The sequence below is a fragment of the Excalfactoria chinensis genome, chromosome 1, assembly GCF_039878825.1.
Source record: "Excalfactoria chinensis isolate bCotChi1 chromosome 1, bCotChi1.hap2, whole genome shotgun sequence".
Taxonomy (NCBI): Eukaryota; Metazoa; Chordata; class Aves; order Galliformes; family Phasianidae; genus Excalfactoria; species Excalfactoria chinensis.
Genome location: NC_092825.1, coordinates 166175004 through 166198367, shown reverse-complemented (window position 1 = coordinate 166198367; position 23364 = coordinate 166175004). Strand labels below are relative to the sequence as shown.

General features: G+C 40.1%; 1 protein-coding gene across 1 annotated transcript in view; it reads right to left on the bottom strand.

Moving 5' to 3' along the window:
- Positions 1 to 8232: 8232 nt before the first annotated feature.
- The window catches only part of MIPEP (mitochondrial intermediate peptidase), a 67654-nt gene continuing 52522 nt past the window's right edge, over positions 8233 to 23364 (bottom strand). The window contains exons 17-19 of the mRNA XM_072343494.1: positions 16694 to 16815; positions 15827 to 15900; positions 8233 to 8482 (exon numbers count right to left, since the gene is read on the bottom strand). Coding sequence (XP_072199595.1) covers positions 8388 to 8482; positions 15827 to 15900; positions 16694 to 16815 — 291 coding nt within the window. The 3' untranslated portion in view covers positions 8233 to 8387. The remainder of the gene's footprint in view (positions 8483 to 15826; positions 15901 to 16693; positions 16816 to 23364) is intronic.

Sequence of the window (23364 nt, the reverse complement as noted above, 5' to 3'; positions counted from 1 at the left end):
GCAATTGGAAAGTAAGAGGAATGCTCAAAGGTCCTGTTTATTTAAACAAGTGCTGCCTTTCTGAACTGGTTACACAGAAACGACCTGTTATCTAGGATGTGGTGGCTGGAATTTGAAATGCTTTCAGTTGGCATAAAGGGTCCCGATAAAGAGAGAAAGAGCTCTGATAAGACTTGAGCTTTTACAGACTTTCAGGGTGGTTGGGGTTGGAAGGGACTTCTGGAGGTCACCTGGTCCAACCCCCTCCTGCAGGGCATCTAGAGCTGGGTGCCCAGGAATGTGTCCAGAAGGGCCATTGCGTTGGTTGGTGATACTCAGAAAAAACTGAATTTTCTTTTTTTTCCCCCAAAATTACAGAATCATAGACTTGCAGGGGTTGGAAGAGACCTCAAGAGATCATCAAGTCCAACCACCTGCTAAAGCAGCTTCCCTACAGTAGGTCACACAGGTAGATGTCCAGATGGGTCTTCAATATCTCCACAGAAGGAGACTGCACAACCTCCCTGGGCAGCCTGTTCCAGTGTTCCGTCAACTTCACCATAAAGAAGTTCTGCCTGTTAGTAAAGAATTTCCCATGTTCATATTTTAGGCCATTACTCCTTGTCCCATTGCTACACACCACTGAGAAGAGCCTGGCCTCATCTATTTACCTCCCACCTCCCTTCAGATCTCCCTCCTCTTTTGCCCAGGTTGAACAGACCCAGGTTACCCAGCCTTTCCTCACACGGGAGATGAAGCAGACAGAGCTGGAGGTGAGAGGCAGAATGAGAAACAAATGTGAAGCAGAGGAAGAAAAAAGAAGTGGAATAAACCCAATGAAACACAGCCCTCGGAGCAGCTAGACTGATACTCCTGACTGACCCAGGGAGAGGCTTGGAAGACAGAATGGCTTAGTGAAGGAGTGAGGAACTGTCAAGATGGTGAATGCTAAGTTAGCTATTTCCCTGTATCAAGCCAGCCGACATCCTTTTTACACACACATTTCAGACAGCCAGAAACCAAATACAGAAAAAGAATTAAGCAGATTATGTTGGAAAACAGATTACAAACCAAACAAACTACTAAAACCACCTTGTCTTGGGAATTTGGCTTAAAAACCTGATTGAATCAAAGATAACTAATTTGATTAAGTAGAACAAGTTATCTTAATCCCTGTTTAGGGAAAACACCGCCAACAAGCCGGCGCTGTGCTGAGCAGACGGCCCGTGGTGTTAGCTGGGTTCAGCAGAGCCGTGCAGCAGACATGCAGTTCCTCTCTGCTCCAGGGACGTGCTCAGCAAGCTGGAGGCAAGCCAGGGCGAGGCAAGAATTAAACGTATTTATTTTTCAAGTTATGGGAAAACAAGAAGGATGGCGAGGAAACAGGTCTGATCAGAAAGCCTCTGCGGTTAAAGCCATCTCTGAGCACAGGAGGCTTTTTTATGTTCTGCTTATTTGTTTTCCTGTCTCTGACAACTGAGCTGGGTTACAGATCCCAAAAGTACTGCCTCCATCTCCAAGCATGCAATTACATCTCACATTCTTATGAAATTCGAAAGGTGACATGCTATCACTTTTTCAACCCCATGGCGACAGTGCACTCTGTTTGTGCAGCTGTTAAGAGGCAGCAAACTGTGACTTAAACTCTTGCTTGAAATGAATGGGATTTACCACGGCTAGTATGAATCATTTTGATAACACGTACAATTAGTTTTATAGATGTTTTGGAGTGTTACAGAAGTTGCCGTATCACTTGTATCCCCTAGGGCTCTCTCATAAAATGACTTTGCTACAACTGTAGTAGTTCTTGATGCAAAGAGAGGCGTTTTAAGACATTCAAGTCAATTTTTGCTGTCTTTCTTACTTCTAAAACCCATGGGAAGAAATCAGATCACTTTTCAGTTCCTCCCATATGCTCAATGAGATGCCTCTGTGTGTCTTATCAGCACCCCAAGCCCATTCTATAGCTCAGCTCCTGGGATCTCGGTACCTTCAAAGAGCCTCAGGACAGAATCCTCAACAGCCATAAACAGTGAAGGTCCTTAACTCCATTGGAACAGTGGAAATGTATTGTGGATGAGCACTTGGCTTCATGATAAGAAGGGCAAGGTGAGTTAGTTGGATCCCACCTTCAGGTTTGGATACCGTGGTCTGGTGAGGGGTGTCACTGCCCATGGCGCAGGCTGGAACTGGATGGCCTTTAAAGTTCCTTCCAACTCAAACCACTCCGTGATTCTGTGAGTCTGTGACTGGGTAGATACTGGGGTACGTAGGAGTGTGTACAGTCAGTGTGCCTGCCCAGCCCTCACGTTATGGGTTGCTGCAGACATTTGCCTAACACGGGCCAACAATCAAATGCCAACTCGATAAACTACTACTGTTCAGCTGCTGCACCTCACTGGCAGCCGCTGCCCCATGGCACGCAGCACCAGGTGGCTCTGACTGACTTGGCAGGGCTTTGCCTTCTCAGCAGGTGACTTCCAGGACAGTTCCCCCAAGGCTCAGCTCTCCTACTGTTGCCTCGCACCGAGAGACTCAATTCAGGCTGCATGGACACATACAGGCAGGGTGGGAAGAATGTTCCACCCGCCATTTTGCCTTCCCTCTGACACTGTTACAACCTCCAGCTCCTGGCCATGGCCCCAGCAGCTTCTCGCCTGCTCGTCTTTCCCACCCGTTGGGTGTAGGAGTAGAGAAGTGGTGCATTCAGTGATGGCTGAAGAGTAAAGGAAGGAGGCAGAGGGACAGCTGCCAAAAGCCACTTCCTAAAACCTAAGACGTCCCAAAGATTAATTAAAAACACCTTCTGTAACCCTTTTAATAGAGCTATATGATACTGTTTATTAATGTATAAACTCAGTCACAGCCAGGAACAAATGAATGAAAAATGGAACCTTCAAATAAGAGTAAGTTTGGTGCTTCCAGGCGTTTTGACTTTAAAGGAGGATGCCTGAAATCTGTATTCTGGCAGTCCATGTTCTGGAGCGAGAAGTGCCATGTGTGGGGTGGACCATCCACAAAGGATGTCAGATGGCAAACTTCAGCCACCTGCAAGGTGCCCCATAGGCTACAGGCTTACAGATGATTGCACGACAGCAGATATCCCATTAACGTTCCTCTGTCTTTGAAACCACAGACCAGCAAAACACCAACCAGATCTTTCTCGGCACTTTGCTTCTGGTTTAAGCATTTTGTTTTGAACAGATCTCTTGGATACATCCTGCGAACAACAAGCTGCATTCATTTCCTACACATGCACAGCTCCAGAGCTGCTCTTCAGGAGCCGGCTGGGGAAGAGCTGTCACAGAAACGTGAAAGGCAAACAAAGCTCAGCTGGGGCAGATCAGAGGGGCCGCTGTTGTCCTGCCGGGCTGATTTATACAGCCTTATCTTTTATCTCCTCCCCTCCCCCCCCAAGCACACCAGCAGTGCTCCCACGGTGCTTCTCACCGGGAAACCCGAGAGTTCACTTTCTGCAGTTGTTCATTTTAGGCTCTCAAGTTGTCTTCTCATTTTAATGTAATATTCCTCTTTTGGCATACGGTGAATATACCAGGGTAAGGCACTCACTTGAACATGTTTCCAACGCCATGTAAACAAATCCCTGGCTCTGGGAAAAGAAAATCTCCACTACTTTGCCCAGAAGCACTCTGAAATGCCGTATGCGCAGAGCCTCCCACTTAACAAGCAGCAAGGAAGCACTTTGGCTCCCACTGCTTTTCCAGCTCTCATCAACCCTTTCATGGCCACGAAGCTGTGAGCAGGACGGCAACCCAGCACGCAGCCCTTCCGAAACCACTCCATCTACAGCCCCCAGGACTGGAAGAGATGACTGCCCACTTGTGGAACTGAGGCTATAGGGCTTCTGTGAATTAACCCAAACTCTGGCACGTTTCTGAGGAAAACTGTCTGGTTTGGACAGACATGTCTCATGCTGATCAACAAGCAGAGTCCTCTGCTCGTGTTGCAATGCTCAGCTGTCCCTGCTGTCAAAAAAGAAAACCTGGGAGTGAACGTGTCTAATCTCAGCTATCAGCTCATTAGACTCTTATTCACGAGACCGGTGTTCAACCTTTCAAACTCTCTAACACAATTTAGGTATTTTAATCATCTGGTAATCCGTAATGCATCCTTTCTGAGCCATCAACACTACTGTTACGGTGATCCACGCTCTTCACTTGCACCTCACTATCATCCATGGCACTAAGCTCCATTACTTTGATGACATTCGTTTTCAGTTTTGCACACCGATTTATGTTTGACCCACTGGACCAGGTGCTACTCCACATCTTAGAATCCGTGTTTTATCAACGTGTAGCTTGACTTATTCCACCTGGCTTCCCCACTGCACACAAAGCAGAAATCCTCCTGAACACCTTCTTGTTAGCAACAGTGCTGTAACCTCCATGTTAGACCTTGTGAGTACACTTGGAAGGAACACACCCCACTGTAGTCTCCCAGCTCTTAACCCAGAGGTCATTTTGCTTCTGTATCAACTATTTTTCATGCCTGGTTTCTAACCTACGTTCAACATTTCCTTGCTCTATTTCCATTCCCTTCCCTGCCTTCTTTACTCAGCTGTCGCACCAGTTGCATTTTCTCCACCAGAAAGCAATTATTAAGCGCTATTCCAGCCCACCGTCGGTGAATCAGAAAAACAATCACATCAAACATGAAAAAGCACACAAAAAAAGCACAGCTGACACCTCAGACTATCAAATGTAATCCATGTCTGCTTTTTCCGGTATGTCTTAATTGCATGTTATTATCTCCAAATCGCATAAGGCTATAATTTCCTCTAAAGAAAGATGTTCACTGCTTATTTTCTATAGCAGCCGAAGTCCAAAACACGGTACGCCTTCAGATTAAAAGCATGACGCGGAGTTACACGGAGCGGCTCTAAAGCCACTTTTGGGCAGCCAGTTCAGCAGCCCCAGTGGGGACATAAGGAATGCTGGAAAAGGATTGCAGTGGTTTTTACATTTAAGAAGAGTTACGCTGCGGGTCACAAGAGAGATCTCACATTACTGAAAGTACACAAAGCTGCTGAAAAATACAAGTCTCTCAAAAGAGGGAAAAAAAAAAAAAGAGAAAAAAGAAAGGAAAAGGCATCAGACATTTGAACAGCTGGAAGCATTTTCAGAAACTACAAAACAGGAGGAAAAAAAATCATTTAGAATAATAATTCCCTTTCTGTAGTAAGCATCGTAGTGCTGATACAACAGGTTCTCTGTAGGCTGAATGATGTGGACTGCTGAATCCTTGAAGGTTATTTCATCAAACAAAAATCAGTGGCGTCCACGTCATTCTTCACCAAAAAGCCCTGAAGCCGTCATTCGCACTTACACTTCTTTATCTACCAGCTCCTATCTTTGCCAGATGTCCCCCAAACCCACAGCTACGAACAACAAGCTGAAGCCCACTTCACTCTAGAAAAAGATGAAAGTTTTCTTCATTTCTTTGTCTGTATTGGATTCTGGTATGAAGATGTTGTTTGCTGCCACTGACAAGAGCTTGCAAGGGCTGCTGTTTACAGGTGGACATGATGAGACAGCAAATTAAGGAAGCAATAGAGGCCACAGGTATAAACCAATGGCTACTACGTACATCTTGATGAAGGACACAAATTCCAGAACCAACATCGATTTCTTTCAAATTAAAACCTATGGGCAATCTCTTAATTTAAAATGCTCTTATTCCACCAACAGCGAAGGTCTGTTTTCTTTACAGTAATGTTCCCAGGTTCATGTTAGCATTAGGATTTCCTTTTCCCAAGTTCTTTTTGTCTCAGTGTATCTTTTAACACATGCCAACTCCAGATATACATGATTGGCCGTTTGCTTAGTACAAAAAATAGGCAACCAACACAGAACTCCCTTGGTGACACCCTTTAATTCCCACATGTCCACCAAACACAAGAAGCTGTTAAGCTTACATTCACGAGTTGTTATTGTTTCCTCTTGAGAATTACCCTCTTCACAACATGTTTTCACTCGTGCCTAAAATTAAATGTACTTCTTTGCCTGGAAATACTCACCTCCTTTGTTACACTCTTTCCTCTCAGGAACCAAGAGCAGCTGAAGCATGCAGTCAGTCAGACACAATATGGAGGCTTAGTTGTGGCATGTCTGAATAAAGATCTGCTTGCTGTCAGTCAAAACATACCTAAAAATGTCCCAAATCGGATCTAAAAGAACGGCAGTGCTTATCACAAAAGACAAATTCCCTCTATGTAAAAGCAAAGTGAAAAGATGGGAGGAGAGCGTAAGTTTTCAAAAGCAATCTGACAGCACAAATACTGTTAAAAAATGGGCACCAATCGCCTCACCAATTCTCATCCTCACTGATCTCTTCCCAAACATCCGTTTTTCTTCCTGTTAGGTGTCCATATCTTTATTTTTACTTGCTTCTCTTCCAGCTAACTGCTATCACCTCTCAGCCTTGGTTCCCTTGCTCCGAGCACATGAACACATATGAAACCTTTTGCAAAGACACAGGCAGGACCTCAAAAAGACAAGGCTATTTCAAAAGAGGAAAACTTACCACATTCTTTTTAAATAAGCATGGAAATGTCATTTCAGAATGTACTTCAGGAAGAATCCCCTCACTAATAACACGTCCTTTATTGTTTGCTACATAATATACAACCTTAAGCTGTTACACCTATCTGGAGGTAACTATACTGAAAAAACACCTTGTCTTGAACCAGTTTTTTGCACCTAAGCCCACCCTTCTTACACCTGAAACAGCTTCCTGTCATCCACTTACTATGAAAGGGAAACTCCACGTGAACAGTCATGCAGGGAACAGATTCAGGTCTCACCTAAGCAGCACACTTTGCCACATATTTCCACAATAATTGTTCTCTGCAATGGAATCATCAGAATACTTGCAAATCCATGCTTACCATATACCTCATATACTACACTTACATTCATATACTTCAAGCAAAGGCCTCCAAGTAACATGGGAAAAAACTTTAACCACTGCTATAAAACAGTTAAGAGGTTACAGAATCATAGGACCATTGAATCACAGAATGGGTTGGGTTGGAAGGGACCTTAAAGCCCATACAGTTCCAACCCTTCTATTGTGGGCTTGGTCACCATCAGGGCTACCCAGTGCCCCATCCAACCCGGCTCTGAACACCTTCAGGGACAGGGCAGCCACAACTTCTTTGGGCAGGCTGTACCAGCACCTCGCCACTCTGAGTAAAGAGTCTTCTCCTAACAAACATCTAATCTAAAACTCCCCACTGTGTAACAAGCCTGCCTCTCTTGCATTTACAAGCTCCCTTTAAGTACTGAAGGCTGCAATGAGGTGTCCCCAGAGCTCCCTCTTCCCCTGTCCAAACAAGCCCAGCTCACTCAGCCTTTCTTCACAGGGGGTGCTCCAGCCCTCTAAATGGGAGAAAATTCAGACAACAACGGCTCTATTCTTGACCCACGAAAACTGAAGTTCAGTTGTACATCTGCAAAAGATAAGCTTACAAATAATAATAAATAATAATAAAAACAATCAGTCGGGTACTTAGAAAACTATGAATTCAATAGCAACACCAGTTCTATTACACCTTGCTAACTACATTCCTCCTGACATTTTGTGTGATATCATCTGATATGATGAATGGTCCATTCTTTCAAATTTGAAAGTCTGTTCAACAGCTTTATATAACAAAACATACTATTTTTACTTGCAAATATGGCCACACAAAAACTGATTGGATCATCACAGCATGACTACTTTCCATGTCATCTTCCACTGTTTAGCAATTATAACCTTTCTCTTTTACTTCTCTGCTGCTCTTTCTCACGTTGTGTGTTATTTCTTTCCTCCTCATCCTATCATTGTCCCTCACACTTCGTTCTCTTAGTTACTTCCTAGTTTTCAACTGCAATTTTCAACTTTCTTTCCAGTTTCTCTTCTCCATTGCAAACACAATTTGCTTTTCCCCAGTTCAGAAGCACCACAAGGAATAAACAATTTTAAAGAAGATCTATGACCGTGTAAGAAGGACCCATACAAACAGTGCTGGGTCACAACATTTGATAGTTATGCGCTAACACTAAAACAGTGCGTAATGAAAGACGCCACTCCACCAACCCTGAGAATGAGTTCAGTTCCCTCTTAACCATCTGTTGCTACAAGATTAGAGTTTCTAACAGTAGTTACTAGAGTATTTATTGTCTCAAATTCTGTGCTTAAGCTCCTGTGGAATGAAAAGCCATCATCTTCATAAACAAAATCACATCATCCAATAAAAAGTTTTATTACTGTTCCACCAATGTGAATATTCAAACACATACAAGTGTTTACCAAGAATCAAAACAAGTCACACCAACACTCTAACCGCAATTATAAAGATGTACGTTATCTCCTGTATAAGATTTCAGTGCTGTTCAATTCTTTCACGAGTCCATAATAAACGTTTCGAAGTCCTGGTCTAAGTCTGAAACAAGGGCGTCCACAAAATCTTCAACCGAAGGTGATTTCTGAAGCATACCTATAAAACCAAGACAACAGATTCTTAGTATTATCGCTTGTTATCACTTCAAAAGCTTTGCCAATAACCAAGGTATTAAAATTAGCTAGCTTTTATTGTCACAATATGACAGAAGGAGAGAGATATATATACATATATATACATATATTTTATTTTTCCCTGTCAAGAAACAAATGCAATTATAATGCACAGGGAGTAGTTGATTGTATCAAGCAGCCCGGTACATGTTATCACAGAACTGTCAGGTTTCAAGATTGTGAACATTTTTTTATCGCTATGATCTTCCTTAGGCTGCGAATTGTATCTCCTGTAAAGGAATGCAACCAAAACACAAGACAGAGGCAGCCACTTCCAAATGACTGGAAGAAATCAGTAATCAGGGAGGATCTCAGTCCTTATCTGCCGAGTCTCCAGATTGACACATTGTTTTCCTGGGAAAAACAACATATTTTTTCAGTGTTACACACCTTAAAAGATTTAATTTAGTATTTAAAGTACAAACATCTCTGAAATATTACACAAGGCATGAAACATATCCAAGCATGTATTTTCAGTGTGCTGCAGTTTTAGCTTTGGTTGGTTGTGATTCTTTTTACAGTAGAGGGCTTCGCCTTTTATCAGTTATATTCGTTAGCAGGTATGCTATTTGTATCACAGGGCTACAGAATAACAGACAGAGAAATCAGCACAAGAAACAATCGCACCCAAGTATTTTGTCACCTACTTCTATGGGCAGAACAACTGAAAATCTCACACCTTCCTCCCCAGAATCCCAATTTTCAGAAAGCATGAGAATCTCATGCAAGTTATTTTCAGATGTTTCTTCATCACAAATCCTAAATTAGCGCTGGATCTTTTCACTGCTCTTAATATTTTTGAAATTATATATGAAAATTTACAGCCTTACTGTAGCAGGAAAGAAAAACAGCATGGCTGCCAAATCATGTAAAATTTAATCTTCATACTACTTTGAAGTGTTCTGTTCTTTCTGACATCTGCCAACGTAAATATAACCTTGTTCTACCCTTTCTGATCAGCGTACCTACTGTACACAATTTTATACTCCTTTCACATCCTCAACAATATTTGCTTTCAGTGGAAATTATAATTGCCTGCTGCTAAAAGACCGGAATCTTTTACTAAAGCACAATTATTCAAAACCCACCAGGAAACAGACTGGTTAGGCGTAATTTTGAGCGAGCAACCAAAAGAAAGAATTTTCTTGCTGAGACCTCACAGAGTCCCATTTCAATCTGATTTAAGCATGTTGCATGTGTCAGCACAGGCTGCCATGGCCCAGGAGATAGCAGCGAGCACTCAAAGGAAAACAAATCTCATACTACATATAGGTTTATGTGGAGTTTGTATCAAGGCATTTTCAAAATGAAAGAGAACAGAATTAATACCTCTGAGTTCATGGTAAACCTGTAATCTAACGTTAGTAAAATCGCTGTGGAATTTCTTTTAGTTCACAATGGAAACAGAAACAGATGTGTTCCAATAGCAGCTACTAAGCCACGCTCCCCTGAGAGCCCACTGCAGACTGACTCCCAGGTTGCTGATGGGGGTTGCTGGGAGGTGTGCGTATTTCCTCTATAACAGCCTTTCAAAAATTCCCTCAGACAAACAGTTTAAACCCCCAGTATTTTCCTGCAGTTCACTCAAAAGTGGAGAAAATGCATTAAGGAGGCAACTCAGATGGCAACCACTGGAAGAGACATTGTCATGCATGTCCAGAGGAGCTTCATCTTTCAGGCAGATGGAGTGGTCCGGTTCCAACACTGTAAATCATTTCACCTTCTTTTTTTTGCCTCATTTTAGCTCAGGTATTTACATCTGAACAAACTGGCTCTATTTCTAGAGAGTGAACAGTAAGAAGAACTTCAGAAAGGAAACCCTGATGGTTATATAAGATATAAAAATGTGAAGTTGGGTGAAACGATTTCTTTCCTGGAGGTATTTGAGAGTCCTGTGGACAAGACGCTAAGGGATGTGGGTTCAACACGGTTTGGACTTGCTGATCTTTTTCTTGATTCTGTGAACCCTCCAATTTTTAAGATGCTCTATAAAGGAACCATTTTTTCTAACAGCCAGTATGTTAAATGCTATCAGGTATCAGCAGGGCGGGATGACTGTAGTACTGTCTAGACCACGTTTTTCCTTAAAGTATAAAACCAGCCATAATGGATACAATAACCTCCACCTCTGCAAGCTCCAAGATACAAAACGTTCATCTACTGAGCTTATAGAAACCATCCTGGCTGAATGATATTTAGCTAATTCTTTTGACATTCTAAATATATTTTGCTGCGGACCATTCTTAAAACACCAATTACTGGTATGTCACAGAAGAGGAACGGCAAATAGTACAACACTCAGTTATGAGGTTTGGGAAGACAGCGATGCTGTTATTATCTTTAAGTAGATTTAATGCCCCTCTTGTAGAAGAACAGCGAGTCATAAAAAAACATTCCATCCTTGGGTGTTACGAAATGAATAGAAGAAACACCACTAACTACAATACTCTCACACGTATTCTAGTGCAGCTGAATACAGTTTTACCAGATCTCTTTCAAAACTTGGTACAAACTACATTTGTTTAGTCTCCACATGGTTTATATCAAATACGTAGCAGAACTCAAGTTTTTTTTCTGGCAGCAGTGATGTCAAATGACCTCCTAGCCCATGCTCCCAACTGTTGATAATGCAAACAGATTTCAGACTTCATGCATTAGCAATGCTGTTTTCCCATCACTGACATCAAAAGCAAACTCTAGAGGAATCTGCTTTTGAAGGGGAAGGACGAATTGTAACTGAGGTCATCACTGAAGAACTTCTGTAGTAAAACAAGCGTGCCCTTATGAAATAAATAACTATAGATGTTAGAGTAGACAACTCCAACAGAAACAGATACTGATGCTATTTCCATGTTTTAACCTCTTACACTACCCCAGCTGTGCTATGAGTGGTCATGTCTTCCTTTAAACCCCATTAAAATATATCAAAGTAGGAACACTATGTACTCAGCCCTTCAGTCTAATGATTTATTAAGATGTCCATGAGGTCTGATGGCTGCAGTTTTAAAATCTAGGAGTGTGTTTTATACATTCAGACCAACTCCTATTCCAGCTCAGTCTCTCCCAAGCCTAAGGCAATTGCACAGCTTATCTTCCCTGCTTTGAAGTTGTCTTTCACATTACACCACTGTGGTTAACCACACCCTTTTGAGAGCTGGTTAGCTATAACCTACAATCAATGGAAGTTGGGAGAAGAATAAAGCCTGTGGCAGAATTTGGCCTCTGCCCCTTTGGAACATTAATTATTTTGAGCCCGTGTACTTTGAGTTAACATATGTTACCACTCACATCGCCTTTACGATTTATGCATATATTTTATACTTTCAAAGAGCCACACAAGCATTATCTGAAGATCTTTACAGCCTCTTCAAATCATAACTATTCCACCAAGTACAATTAGAGACATCGGAAAACAAATTTTCAGACTGCATCGGAGCAAATGCACGTTAATTTATAGACTCAGTTTGTCTGATTACTATGCATGAACACAACTGAGAATGACTGTCTACAGTACGGTGCAGTATTAACCAGCGAAGTATACAACTGCATGTGCGTTTTGCACATGGGCTTCTTCACAAACCTGAAGGGCGATGTGACTCCACCAAAACTGCAGGAGAAGCGCACTCCAGAGTCTGTTCCATGCTCTCAGCTCCAAAATCACCCAGCCCTGTACTTTCCACACTGAGATTCACATTCTGCCAATGCACCTGGGTTTCTTTCCAGCTGGGGAGTGCCAGGGGAGAGGGGGAAGGATGGTGCACGCCTGAAGCTTGTTCAGACCTGTGACCAGACCTGGAAGAGACCTGAGTTCTCTGTCTCTGAGGGAGTTTGGAATCCCTAATGCCGTGTAATCCTAAGAAGGAGAGCTCTGTGGATATCCCACACGAACAAAGACACTGAGTTCATCTCAAGCTGTATTTTCTCTTCAAGGAAAAAAGGATACCTCTTGGACAAAGCATCTTCCTTTTCCTTTTTATCCCTCCTGCTATGTGCGTGCATAACTACTTCTGTATTTTGTCAGTTACCAAAGGGGTACAGTAAAAGGTGTCACTTTAGAAAATGTTTGACGGGTTTCAAAAGGCTTTTCTTTTTTTTTCTTCTTCTTTTTTTTAAAGAGAAAAAATGCCACAGGAATCAAATCCAAACAAAAAGAGAAAGTATATTGTGTTTTCCTAATGACAGACTGGTTCAAACACGAATCTTGTCACCAACTCCACCAGATGGCAGGTCAGATCCTTTATCTTCCCTAATCAGTACATCTATGTGATTGTGTGGGAGAAAGATGAAAAGCTGGGGTCACATGCAAGCACAAAAGAAAGACAATAGGTAGCTTCTGAGAAGAAAATCATAACAAAGCAATTGAATAAATGAAATGTGCTTGTGAAGTTATCTGCTATCAGATCAATGAACACAGCTAACTGCACAATAAGATATGGAAGCATTTCAAGGGTGAGGCTGCATGCATGAATCCAGAAGCCAAGTTTGAGCAAGCGTGTTAATAAAGGAGATAAAATAAAGGAAAACAAATTTCAAACCATACAGAATGTAGTTTTTTGTTTTTTGTTTTTTTAAATAGGGCACCAGAATCTGAACAGTTTCTCTGAAGTAGAATAAAATCAACAAGCTGCTGGGTCAGGTGGAATTTGTCTTTAGGCAGGAAACCAGCTGTGTGCAGCACTGCAGCTGATGAAAACCAACCAAAGACGGAAATTGAGTGTTACGGAAAAACTGTATGGAAAAGGATTAAGAACAGCAAAAGGAGTCAGATGCTGTTTGAAATGGCAATGAAAACAAAAGAAAGAACAAGTAATTGGTCCTATTCTTCTCCTCAGACTCTCATTTTTTTTTCCTAATAAATACAGAATGATTAAATTTAAACATACAAGAACCTTTTCCATCATTTCTGCTCGGTGCTTTAATCTCAAATATTCCAAAATAAGCAATCAAATTATTAACATGCTAAAAGACCTGAGTCACCTGGATTTAATTTTTCACAGAATCACTCAAGCATGCTTGTTTAAATTTCACACTGCCTACAAACGGAGGTCACAACAAGCACAAGAATGGACTCTGCAATTAGAAGAGGCATTCTTCTGATTATTTCATTGATCTTAAATATCTCTTTATATCTTTCTCAATTTCTGCTTAAAGTAATATTGAGGAAATTCAGAATATAGAAGTGAAAACATCTTGAAAATGTCAGCTGTTTTCTGACACAGAGGAGTTCCTCCTGTCTGGTTCTCCTCTGGTGTGTGAACAGACATGCCAGCTGGTGCACCGGGAGACCTTAGAGTGACAGGCAGTTTCAGTTAGTGATTTAAGAACTTACCAAGTGAAAGGAAACAAATGAAAACTCAGACTCTGTTTCTTACAAACATAGATTTTTTTAAGTCACTTCAGAAAAGATTACGCCATTCTACCACTAATTCCAAATAGTACAACATCTCCTCGAACACAGCTGGCACTTTACAGCAAATACCAGGTCGCACAGCTATCACTTCATCATTCATCATTGATCCTGTGGGCTCAGTGATGTGCACAAAATGAATCAAAAACTACAAGCACGAGGAGTGTGAATACTGAAATGCCTAGAACATCAAATTACTGCACTCTGAGACAGGTGAATCTGTGTGCTTTCATGTGCTTTCACTGCACTTTTCCATGCTTCATCAAATCTGGATTTCCTTTAAGCTTGAAATAAATTTGGAATGTCCTGAACTCCCAACGCTACTTCTTCAGATTAATTTCAGTAAGAAGTTTTTATCCAAAATGACTGCTGCATACTTCCAACCCCAAACTGACAGCATCACGTTCTACTGCGCTCTCTCACATACAAGGGGGAAAGACAGCTCTATGTACATAGATCAAGTATTCCAGTCACAGTTGCATTTTGCAAATTTCTGTCAAATAATGTTTGATTCAAAAGAGCACATTGCCAAGAACTTCAATACAGCCTCCTGGGCACTCCGATCCATGCTCAACAAGTGAAAGTATATCCCAGAAACAGAAAAGATAACAAACATCATCGGTGTTGAAATATGTTCTTTCTTCCTTTGCAACATGGCTTACAATACAAGTGGATTTATTGCAAAGATAATAATTGTCTTGCAACTTTATCCACAATCTGGAGCTGCAGTTGTTACAGTTTTCAAGAGCAGAAAAGAGAGGTAAGTTTAAAAGATGCAAAGTCATGCTAAAGGAAAAGTAATCCTGTAGATGAGAAAAATGAGTAGACTAATCTAGAGAATATATATACATACATACATATTATATATATATATAGTTTAAGGAGAGCAGAGGTCATGGTCACAAACATAAACTGACAGGTTAAAGAACTGAATGTTCTTATGTTGAAATTGTGTTGAGCTCATGATGTAATACAGATGCATTACTGCTGCATAACTAATGTGATAAAAAAAAATGCAATTTCCAGTCTTCAAAACTACAGTGATCAGAGGCCGATTAATTAATATTCGTAATTAACAATATCAGAGTTAACTGAATAATGTTCCTCAGATGAAATGCTTACCAAGTGACCAGACCAGGAACAGTGACACTAGTGCAAAATTGTTTGGTTTCAATAGTTCATCATGACAGTGAAGAAGTCTTCATCCTTCATATCTCACTGACAGATTTAAAGTTTCTCAAACCTTTTCAGCTCTCCTCAGCTTACGTTTTTTAAACACAAGAAGTATAGGGCATTTTTTATTGCTATAACTGAATTGAAAAAGTTATTTTCCAGATTCAAAAGGGAAATATAGAACTGAGAAAAATAACGAACCAGGTTTCCTTATCACAATCTTCAGACTTCTGTTTCAAGAGAATTTATATTCAAAGTAGTAATATAATCAAAGCTGGTTTGATGATGCTAAAATTACATGGCCAGTAAAATTCTTATGTACAAAACAAGTGGATCTATTATGAATTTCACCTATGCAAAAGTTATATGTTTTTGGTATCCAAATATTGTCACTGGTTTACTTTTAAGTATATTTTACTCTTACTCTCAATTCTTTATACTGCTTTGTCATACAGTCCTTCCAACATTTTCTCCCAGCTATTTCTATGCCTGTTTTATTCTGTGCATCACTCACTGTGAAGCAAAGCTGATAATCACTCCAATTAACTGAATAAATGAAAAGTTGTTTTGTTGTGTTTTTTTTTCACAAATCCAATAAATAAAATAAAACAGAACTTTAAAGAACAAATTTGGAAATACGTTTACATTCTTTCTTTCTTGATCAAACAGATCTAAATGTTTTTCTACCTTGAACCATGAGAATGGGCTCTTTTCCACCACCATGTGCCAGCATCTCTCTCCGGTAACGCTCACCCATTGCCCTGGAAAGACACAGATATTAGAGCCATCTGCATAGAGCCTGTCCAGCTTTCAGTTGTATTTGCTTCTAGGATCTCTACATAATCCAAAGGCAGAGATGTAACTAGATCTTACACCCTGAAACAACAACCACCTTGATCCTACATTGACTCCTTGAATTCAAATTACATTTAGAAATATACGACGATTAACTGCACTGGACAAATTTTATACACATGAAGACGTGCTGATGTCTATGGAAGTTAAAATGTAAACAGCATTTCAGCTTCCATTGTTGAAAGGGAAAAAGTCACTTAGTTATAATGCCTAGAACATATACCTAAGACGTAACAACAGTTAAATTTTTTGAAGTCACAATTTACCTTTTAATTTCACAAAGCAAAATTAGTAGGATAACTATGCTTAGCTTTGAAGGTGGTGACATGAAGCTTGTTTAATACCTGCAGTTGCTTCTGATTTCGAAAGAAAATTGCAATTAATTAGGTACCTATGAAAATCAAGCTCTCTAATTACATCTAAATATGGATTTCAGTGCCTCTCAACTGGCAAGCTCATATTTTAAAACACAGACACAAGTTCTTTACACCAACGACTACTTCCCAAAGTATACTTCATCTGTGGTCATTTCTTATTTTGTTATACTCTTAAAATCAACTAAAAAGCTAAAATACATTTGGCACTGAAAAAGCCCAACCACCTACGCTGCCCCAAGCATAACGTTTACCCCTCTCCAGAAGTAAGTAGAACAACACTTCTCTATTTATTTATTTTTTTCTATATTTTCTCTATTTTTACCTATCAAATGGATTGTGAGCAAAACACTGTTTCCACACCATGGAGGCAACGGCCCTGGACATGAGGTAGGAGTAATATTTGGCACCATAGCCCACAAGATGACTAAATCTCAGCTGCCAGGCCTGTAAGAAGAAAACAGAATTAAGAATACCGGTCATCTTTAAACCTTTTAAATGACTCTGTGGGTTTCCTTGTTTGTTCTTTTTGTTTGGTTGGTTTTTTGTTTTCTTTTAAGTATAACAGAAAAAATCTGTTAGCATTACAAAATGAAATGGTTAAAAAAGAAGAAGAAATAAAAAACCCCAAACCACCACCAGAAAGCCCAGAACGAACACATGCTTGATTATAAAGGCATTTTTTCAAGCTAAATACTGTATATCCAATATGTTGATTATGATAATTGAAATCATACACAAATAGGGTCAGAAGGAGGGAAAAGCAAGAAGCAAAGAAAAAAGAAATGTAGTCAGATGTTGTAACAGCCATGTTGTTCTACTGGTCTCCTAAAGAAACACAATTACATTAACACAAGAAACTTCATATTTTCTCATTTTCCATATGGATAACAGCAGTGCCACACCTAGAAAAGCCCCATCTAAAAATATGTGCCACAAACAAAATGGTCATAGGGACTTGAGTTTAATGCTATATAAAATACAGCTTCCCATATGCCAAAAACTTGTAGATAAATGAATTACATCCACACACAAGTCATTGTTCAAAGATTTGTTTGCACGTTTTAAAATGTATACGCATAGCAGATTACCATCTGTAATTATATTGTTACTCATTTATATATTGTTACTTTCCTTCATGACTCATTTCAGTGATGTTGGACGTCTTTTACAAAGCTCTTTGACATCAATTATTTTCTTGCGTTTTTTCTTTTAGCACATAAAATGAAAAGCATCAGCCTTACTTTCACAGAAATACAATACATTAATTCTCTCTTTCTTTGAATGCAACAGAGTAATCTAGATTGAAAGAGGCCTCAGAAGGTCATGTGGTCCACCCCTTGCTCAAAGCGGAGCCAATTTGGTAAGGTTTCTCATGGTCCTGACCAGGATGGAAGTATGTTTCCCTACAGGCTTACATATATTTCTTGAACTGAAGATGATGAATGGCCAGATAAAGGAATGAGATGCTTACTCTGCCCTTTTGGCTCTCTGAGGAAATAAAAGAAGTGAACTCCCATACCTTATTTGTCCTCCTATCCAAAGACAAAGAATTTAACGTTACTATGAGTGTTGTCAAGATTCATTAAGTACTACAGAAAGTGGACTTTTAAAGAAGAACTGGAAGATAAACAATAAAGTTCTCTAACAGATGTTTTAAATTTAAATCCATAGCCTGTCACATTCTACTACTCTCATCCTAAACCAAATGACTGAAATTCTAAGGCAACCAAACTGAAAAATGAGAACGAATTAGGACTTTTCTAGAACTATTCATCTTTGACTGAGACTCGTCTTCACATCCTAAGTCTCAATCTCTCCATTTTGGACAGCTGGAAGATACTGTTTCTTTACTCAAGATAAGCTGATCATCATCTTGCTCTCCATCCACCAAGTCTTTTTTACCCTAAAAAAGTAGCAAACAGTGACTTACTATCCACACTATCATGAACAGCTGATGAGAAATGAAGCTGTCATCTCCCTTTTCTCAAGAGCACCAACATATCCAAGGCTGGATGTGGCTCTGGGCAGCCTGGTCTAGTGGTTGGTGACCTTGCACATAGCAGGGGGGTTGAAACTGGATGATCATTGTGGTCCTTTTCAACCCAAGCCATTCCATGATTCTGTGAACTATCACAATTTCTCAAAGTTAACTGCAGTTCATCCATTCAGAAGCAGTTACCTCTGCCCTAAGACAGGTGTCAAAAATACACGGGATTTGCTATGAATGACTCTACCAGCAGCCTACACAACTATATTAAAGCAGAATCCTGACTTTCAGAGAAGATGAAAAAATGTTCCCAGTCCTCAGTTTTCCTGTGGGCTTTGTGGCATGATGATGCAAATTCTTAAGAATGACTTATTTTCTTTCTGTAAAGTAAACTTCAACTATATCATATCTCATTATAATGTAAACATACAGAAACATTCAGCTTGGATACAGATTCTCTAGTTTGCTCTGAAAAATACTGTGGTTGCTGTGTTTGCATTTAATGCCTATAATTTTTCTAACTAGTCCCTTAATTATAACCATAATCACGAAACTTACAGCACAGTTTGAAACAGATCAGAGAGCCTACAGGAAAATCATGACAGCTTCTACTTTACTCCACACTAAGTTTACAAAATGTGGATTCAAAGTTTCAACTTGAAAGCACAACTCTCTCAGGCATGTGGAAAGCTTTACCGAAGAATTGGATTCACATCCTCAGAATCTTAAGTGATTTTCAAATAGATCTGTTCAGTGAAAGATTCAAGTTGCTTTTTCTGCCACAAAGGAAAATATGCATCATATAAGCCATAACTAGGACAGTATGTCTTCCTCAGTCTGGATTATTTTGCTCATCTTGCCTTCTTTATGTCAAAAATCCCTGGAATATCCTGGTGTACAGAATACCTAGTCCTTTTTGTAAGACATTTAACACTCTGTAACTAAAATAGCTCATCTTCACTTCTAAGCTGAACAGCTATTCCATTTATCAGGTTTACTGAAATTCTCTATTACAAGTAAATAATGAAAACAGCTTCTTAGCAATCAAAAAAATAGAGGAAGAAAGAGAAATATAGGAGATAGAGTCAATTTGTCTTAAGACAGATGCCTAACACAGGTAAGGTACAGACAACTCTCTCTTCATTCACTGACAATACGAAACAAATGCTCTTTCAGATACTTAGAGTTACATAAGATCTCTCAGGGTAGACCTTATTGCTGTCTACATATGCCTGAAAAGAGGTTGTAGCCAGGTGGGGATCAGCCTCTTCTCCCAGGTAACAGCAATAAGATCATAGAATGGCCTGGGTTGAAAAGCTCTCACCACTGTCGCAAACAAGGGGCCAATCACTCCTCTAGTTCTAGACTCACCTCTTCTGACAGAGGCCAGGTTGCCGTTGTTCTTGGCTGTCTGGGCACATTGCTGGTGTGCGTTTAGCCAGCTGTTGACCAATACCCCCAGGTCCTTTTTAGTTGTGTAACTTTCCATCCACTGCTCCTCAAGCTTATGCCACTGCACAAGGTTCTTATGACCCACCTGCAAGATCCAGCACTTAGCCCTGCTGATGTTTAGACTAGTACTCCTTTAGGAAGTTCTATGATCAATAAAAAACAACCACATCACTCTAAATGCATTTAAAATTAAATGGTTCACCTTTTAGCATGAAATTCCATCCTAATAGAACTACCTATAGATAAAGAATGACTTGATTTCATAAGTATGTTATTCACAAAGCTGAATAATTTCTTTGTATAAAATAACAACTGACATATCAATTTCATTTTTGGAAAGGATAAAGGCTAGACATGTAGAACTAGGGCACACTCCTTATTAAACGCTACATTTTTGGTAAGCAGCAAGAAAGTTAATGAAGACTGAGTAATCACCTACTTCAAAAAGTTCCGTGAACTCCTTCCAGGAGTTTATAAAACAGTACATTTTACAGCATAGCCCATGGGTTATAATAATAATATGCCATTCATGGGTCATGTTCATGCCTGCTTTTTATTCAACACAATGGACTGAAATAAAGGTGCGCAACTGATTCACTGCATCTATTAAAAGCGTCTTTTCTCCACCAACATTATCAATCTTCCCTTATAACCATGTCTGAAATGTTACCCAAGTGTGAAGGCTTTCCGTTCCTTCCTGTAACAAAGAGAAATATCTCACTGATACATGTGCCATACTGACGGCACATTACGCCTTCCCAGGAATTTTAAATAGAGTACTTGTAGGATATCCTCTTAGGGTAAGATACAGTTCATTTTATTTAATAGCTATCTCAAACTAGGTGTCTTGCCCAAACTAGTCATGGAGGCTGCCTTTGTAGTCAGGGGACAGAAATATTTATCCTTTTATCTCTGGAGGGCATAGGGGTATAAGACTACTATTCAAGGAGAAATTAAAATAATTTATCACTTGTATTTAAAAGTTAATACACCTATTTGAAAGTTAATACACTTCACTGCTTTTAACAACAGCACAGGCTCAGTGAAACTAAACTGGTTTGAAGACAACATGAAGAATCAATAATTTGATTTCTAAACTTACAAGTCTTAACATTATCACAGAGATCAATTCATTTAAAAATTAATATATGACCTGAAAAGACTAAATTGAAAGCAAAAAGCTGAAGGCAAGTCACTTCATAATAGCCTAATTTTTGCTTGACTGTGTTCTACAGACTCCACAAATTACATGAAACAAAGTTGTATAAAATCCTCCTACTTCATTTGAAAAGGAAAAACAAACTACAGACATTCTTGACTAGTGTTTGGAGCTGTCAAAATACTCTTCAGCAGTTTCTGCTGTGACTTTAGCTATTATTTTATTCCTTCTTTTTTTGCATCTTAAGACAAAAAAGAAAAGTGAGAATGAGAACCTGAAAAGACCGAATGCTAAATTAAGAAAAGTATTTACATTATTTAAGTCTTCTAATTACAAAACGTATGCTACAGTCATTACAACAACGAGCATGTTGTTGAACAGTTTCCATGAGGAACAACATTTGATGGGGATGATATTCGGTGCCACCTCCCTCCCCTTTCTTAATTAAATTCTTATTCTGGCAGGAAACTCAGTGGAGAAGCAGCCAACTTATCTCATAGGCTATTGGGTGGAAAACTGGATCTGGCAGAAAGTTGATAGTATTGCTCTTAATGCCCTTGAACTTGGCTATTGGTAGGGGTGGAATACTCATGAGAATCAGAAAGAAGCTCGAGGCTCTGGTAACTCGGGAGACAGAACAGAACAGCAATTAGCATGGAAATCAGCACATTTCCTTCTGCTGAGAAGCAAGGCTTATCAATGTTAGTGAAATTCCAGCACGACACACATCTGGCATGCAAATATGCACACTGAAAATGAGCACAGGCAACACTGCAGGAGCTGGAAGTGAAAAGAAAAGAATATCCTGAGTGGAATGGACGTACAAGAACCACCAAGTTCAACTCGTGGCTCCATGCAGCACCACCCAAAATCCACCCCATAGCTGAGAGCACTGCCCAAACACTCACTGAATTTCAGCACTTGGCCCTGTGCAGGCTGTTCCATGCCCACCAACCTCTGGTGCAGAGCCTTTCCCTCACCCCCAGCTGCCCCTCCCCTGACAGCTCCCGTTCCCTCGGGCCCTGTCACTGTCACACAGATCCAACAGATCAACGACCTGCTTCTTGAACCTCAAGGACGATAGTGAGAAGGTTTTATTGCAGAGAACTGCAACCACCACCAGTTCATCAAGTACTGAAATTTTAAGTCTCACTCATGCACCCCAATGGCTCCTAGAATTACTGTGCTCATCTACTTGAACAAATGCTGTTTCCTGAGTCTCTACTGCACTCACTTTGCTAGAAGCATCAAGCCTGCAGATGACTGGAAAGCTTGGCCAAATAAAGCTCCTCTGTCCCTTCTTGCCTGTGCATAGTGGCTGCAGCAAGAAGCCCAGCACTGCTAACAGAAGCCTGGGCTGTGCCTGCCAGGTTCCAAGGTTCCAGCTTTGCTGCCAGCATGTATTTTGGGGAGGCCAAACAGTCCCGTCGCAGAATTTATTTTTCCACTGTTAAGTTTAAACTACACATTCACTTTACAAAATGAGAAAAGGCTTTACAGCTTAAGGAACTCTCTGCTTCATTCTGTAACAAATGAGAGTATTTCTTTCCCCTCTTATTAGTTACATAAGCCAGTAGCTTTGAAGACATCCTCAATTCATTCTCACTTGAAGATAGAACTTAATGAGTTTTGGGGTGCAGATGTTACAAACAGTCTATGCCTGAGGCTACCTGAGGAAACCCTAGAGCACTTGCTAAGTGACAGAAACAATTCTTTCAGAGGTCTGCATCTACTTCTTTGGTCAACTTAACTTTCTGGCCTGAACACCAAATTTGAAAGAATTACATCACAGTGGTTCTAGAATTTCACAATAATAAAAAGTCCAATAAAAAGTTCTAAAGCCACTTCCTTTGCTGCAGTTACTAATCTTGTTTAGAATAACAGAAAGTTAATTTCATGAAACCACATCTTGAGCTGCCCTCGTAACTTGCTTAATGTCAGCACTCCTTCGTTGTTCAGCGTCGTGCATTTCTGTGTTAGGAGTGGGAGAGAGCACAAAGTAAACCAATCCAGAGACATCAGTGACATTTTAGAAAGCACGTCAAGCAAGGGATTAAGATTTCAATTTATAACACTTCTGTGTTTTTATTATAAAACGATAAATAAATCTAGCAAGGCACGGAATGTAAATATTTTTGCAGTTGTTTACACTAGGGAAGAGGAAAGGAATTTAACATGCAATTAACCACTTAGGTGATTCAAGATATGTACCATATGGTCTCCGGATTACTTAAATTAAAGAAAAATATTTCACTTTCATTTATAAACCATTAATGCATTTGAACTGCTGTAGCAAAATCATTTAAAACTCCTCAGCCTCTTCTACTTGCAAAGTGACTGGGGAAAGGGGGAGACGTGGGAGACAACAAAGAACATCAGCATCAAAAAGCTCTAT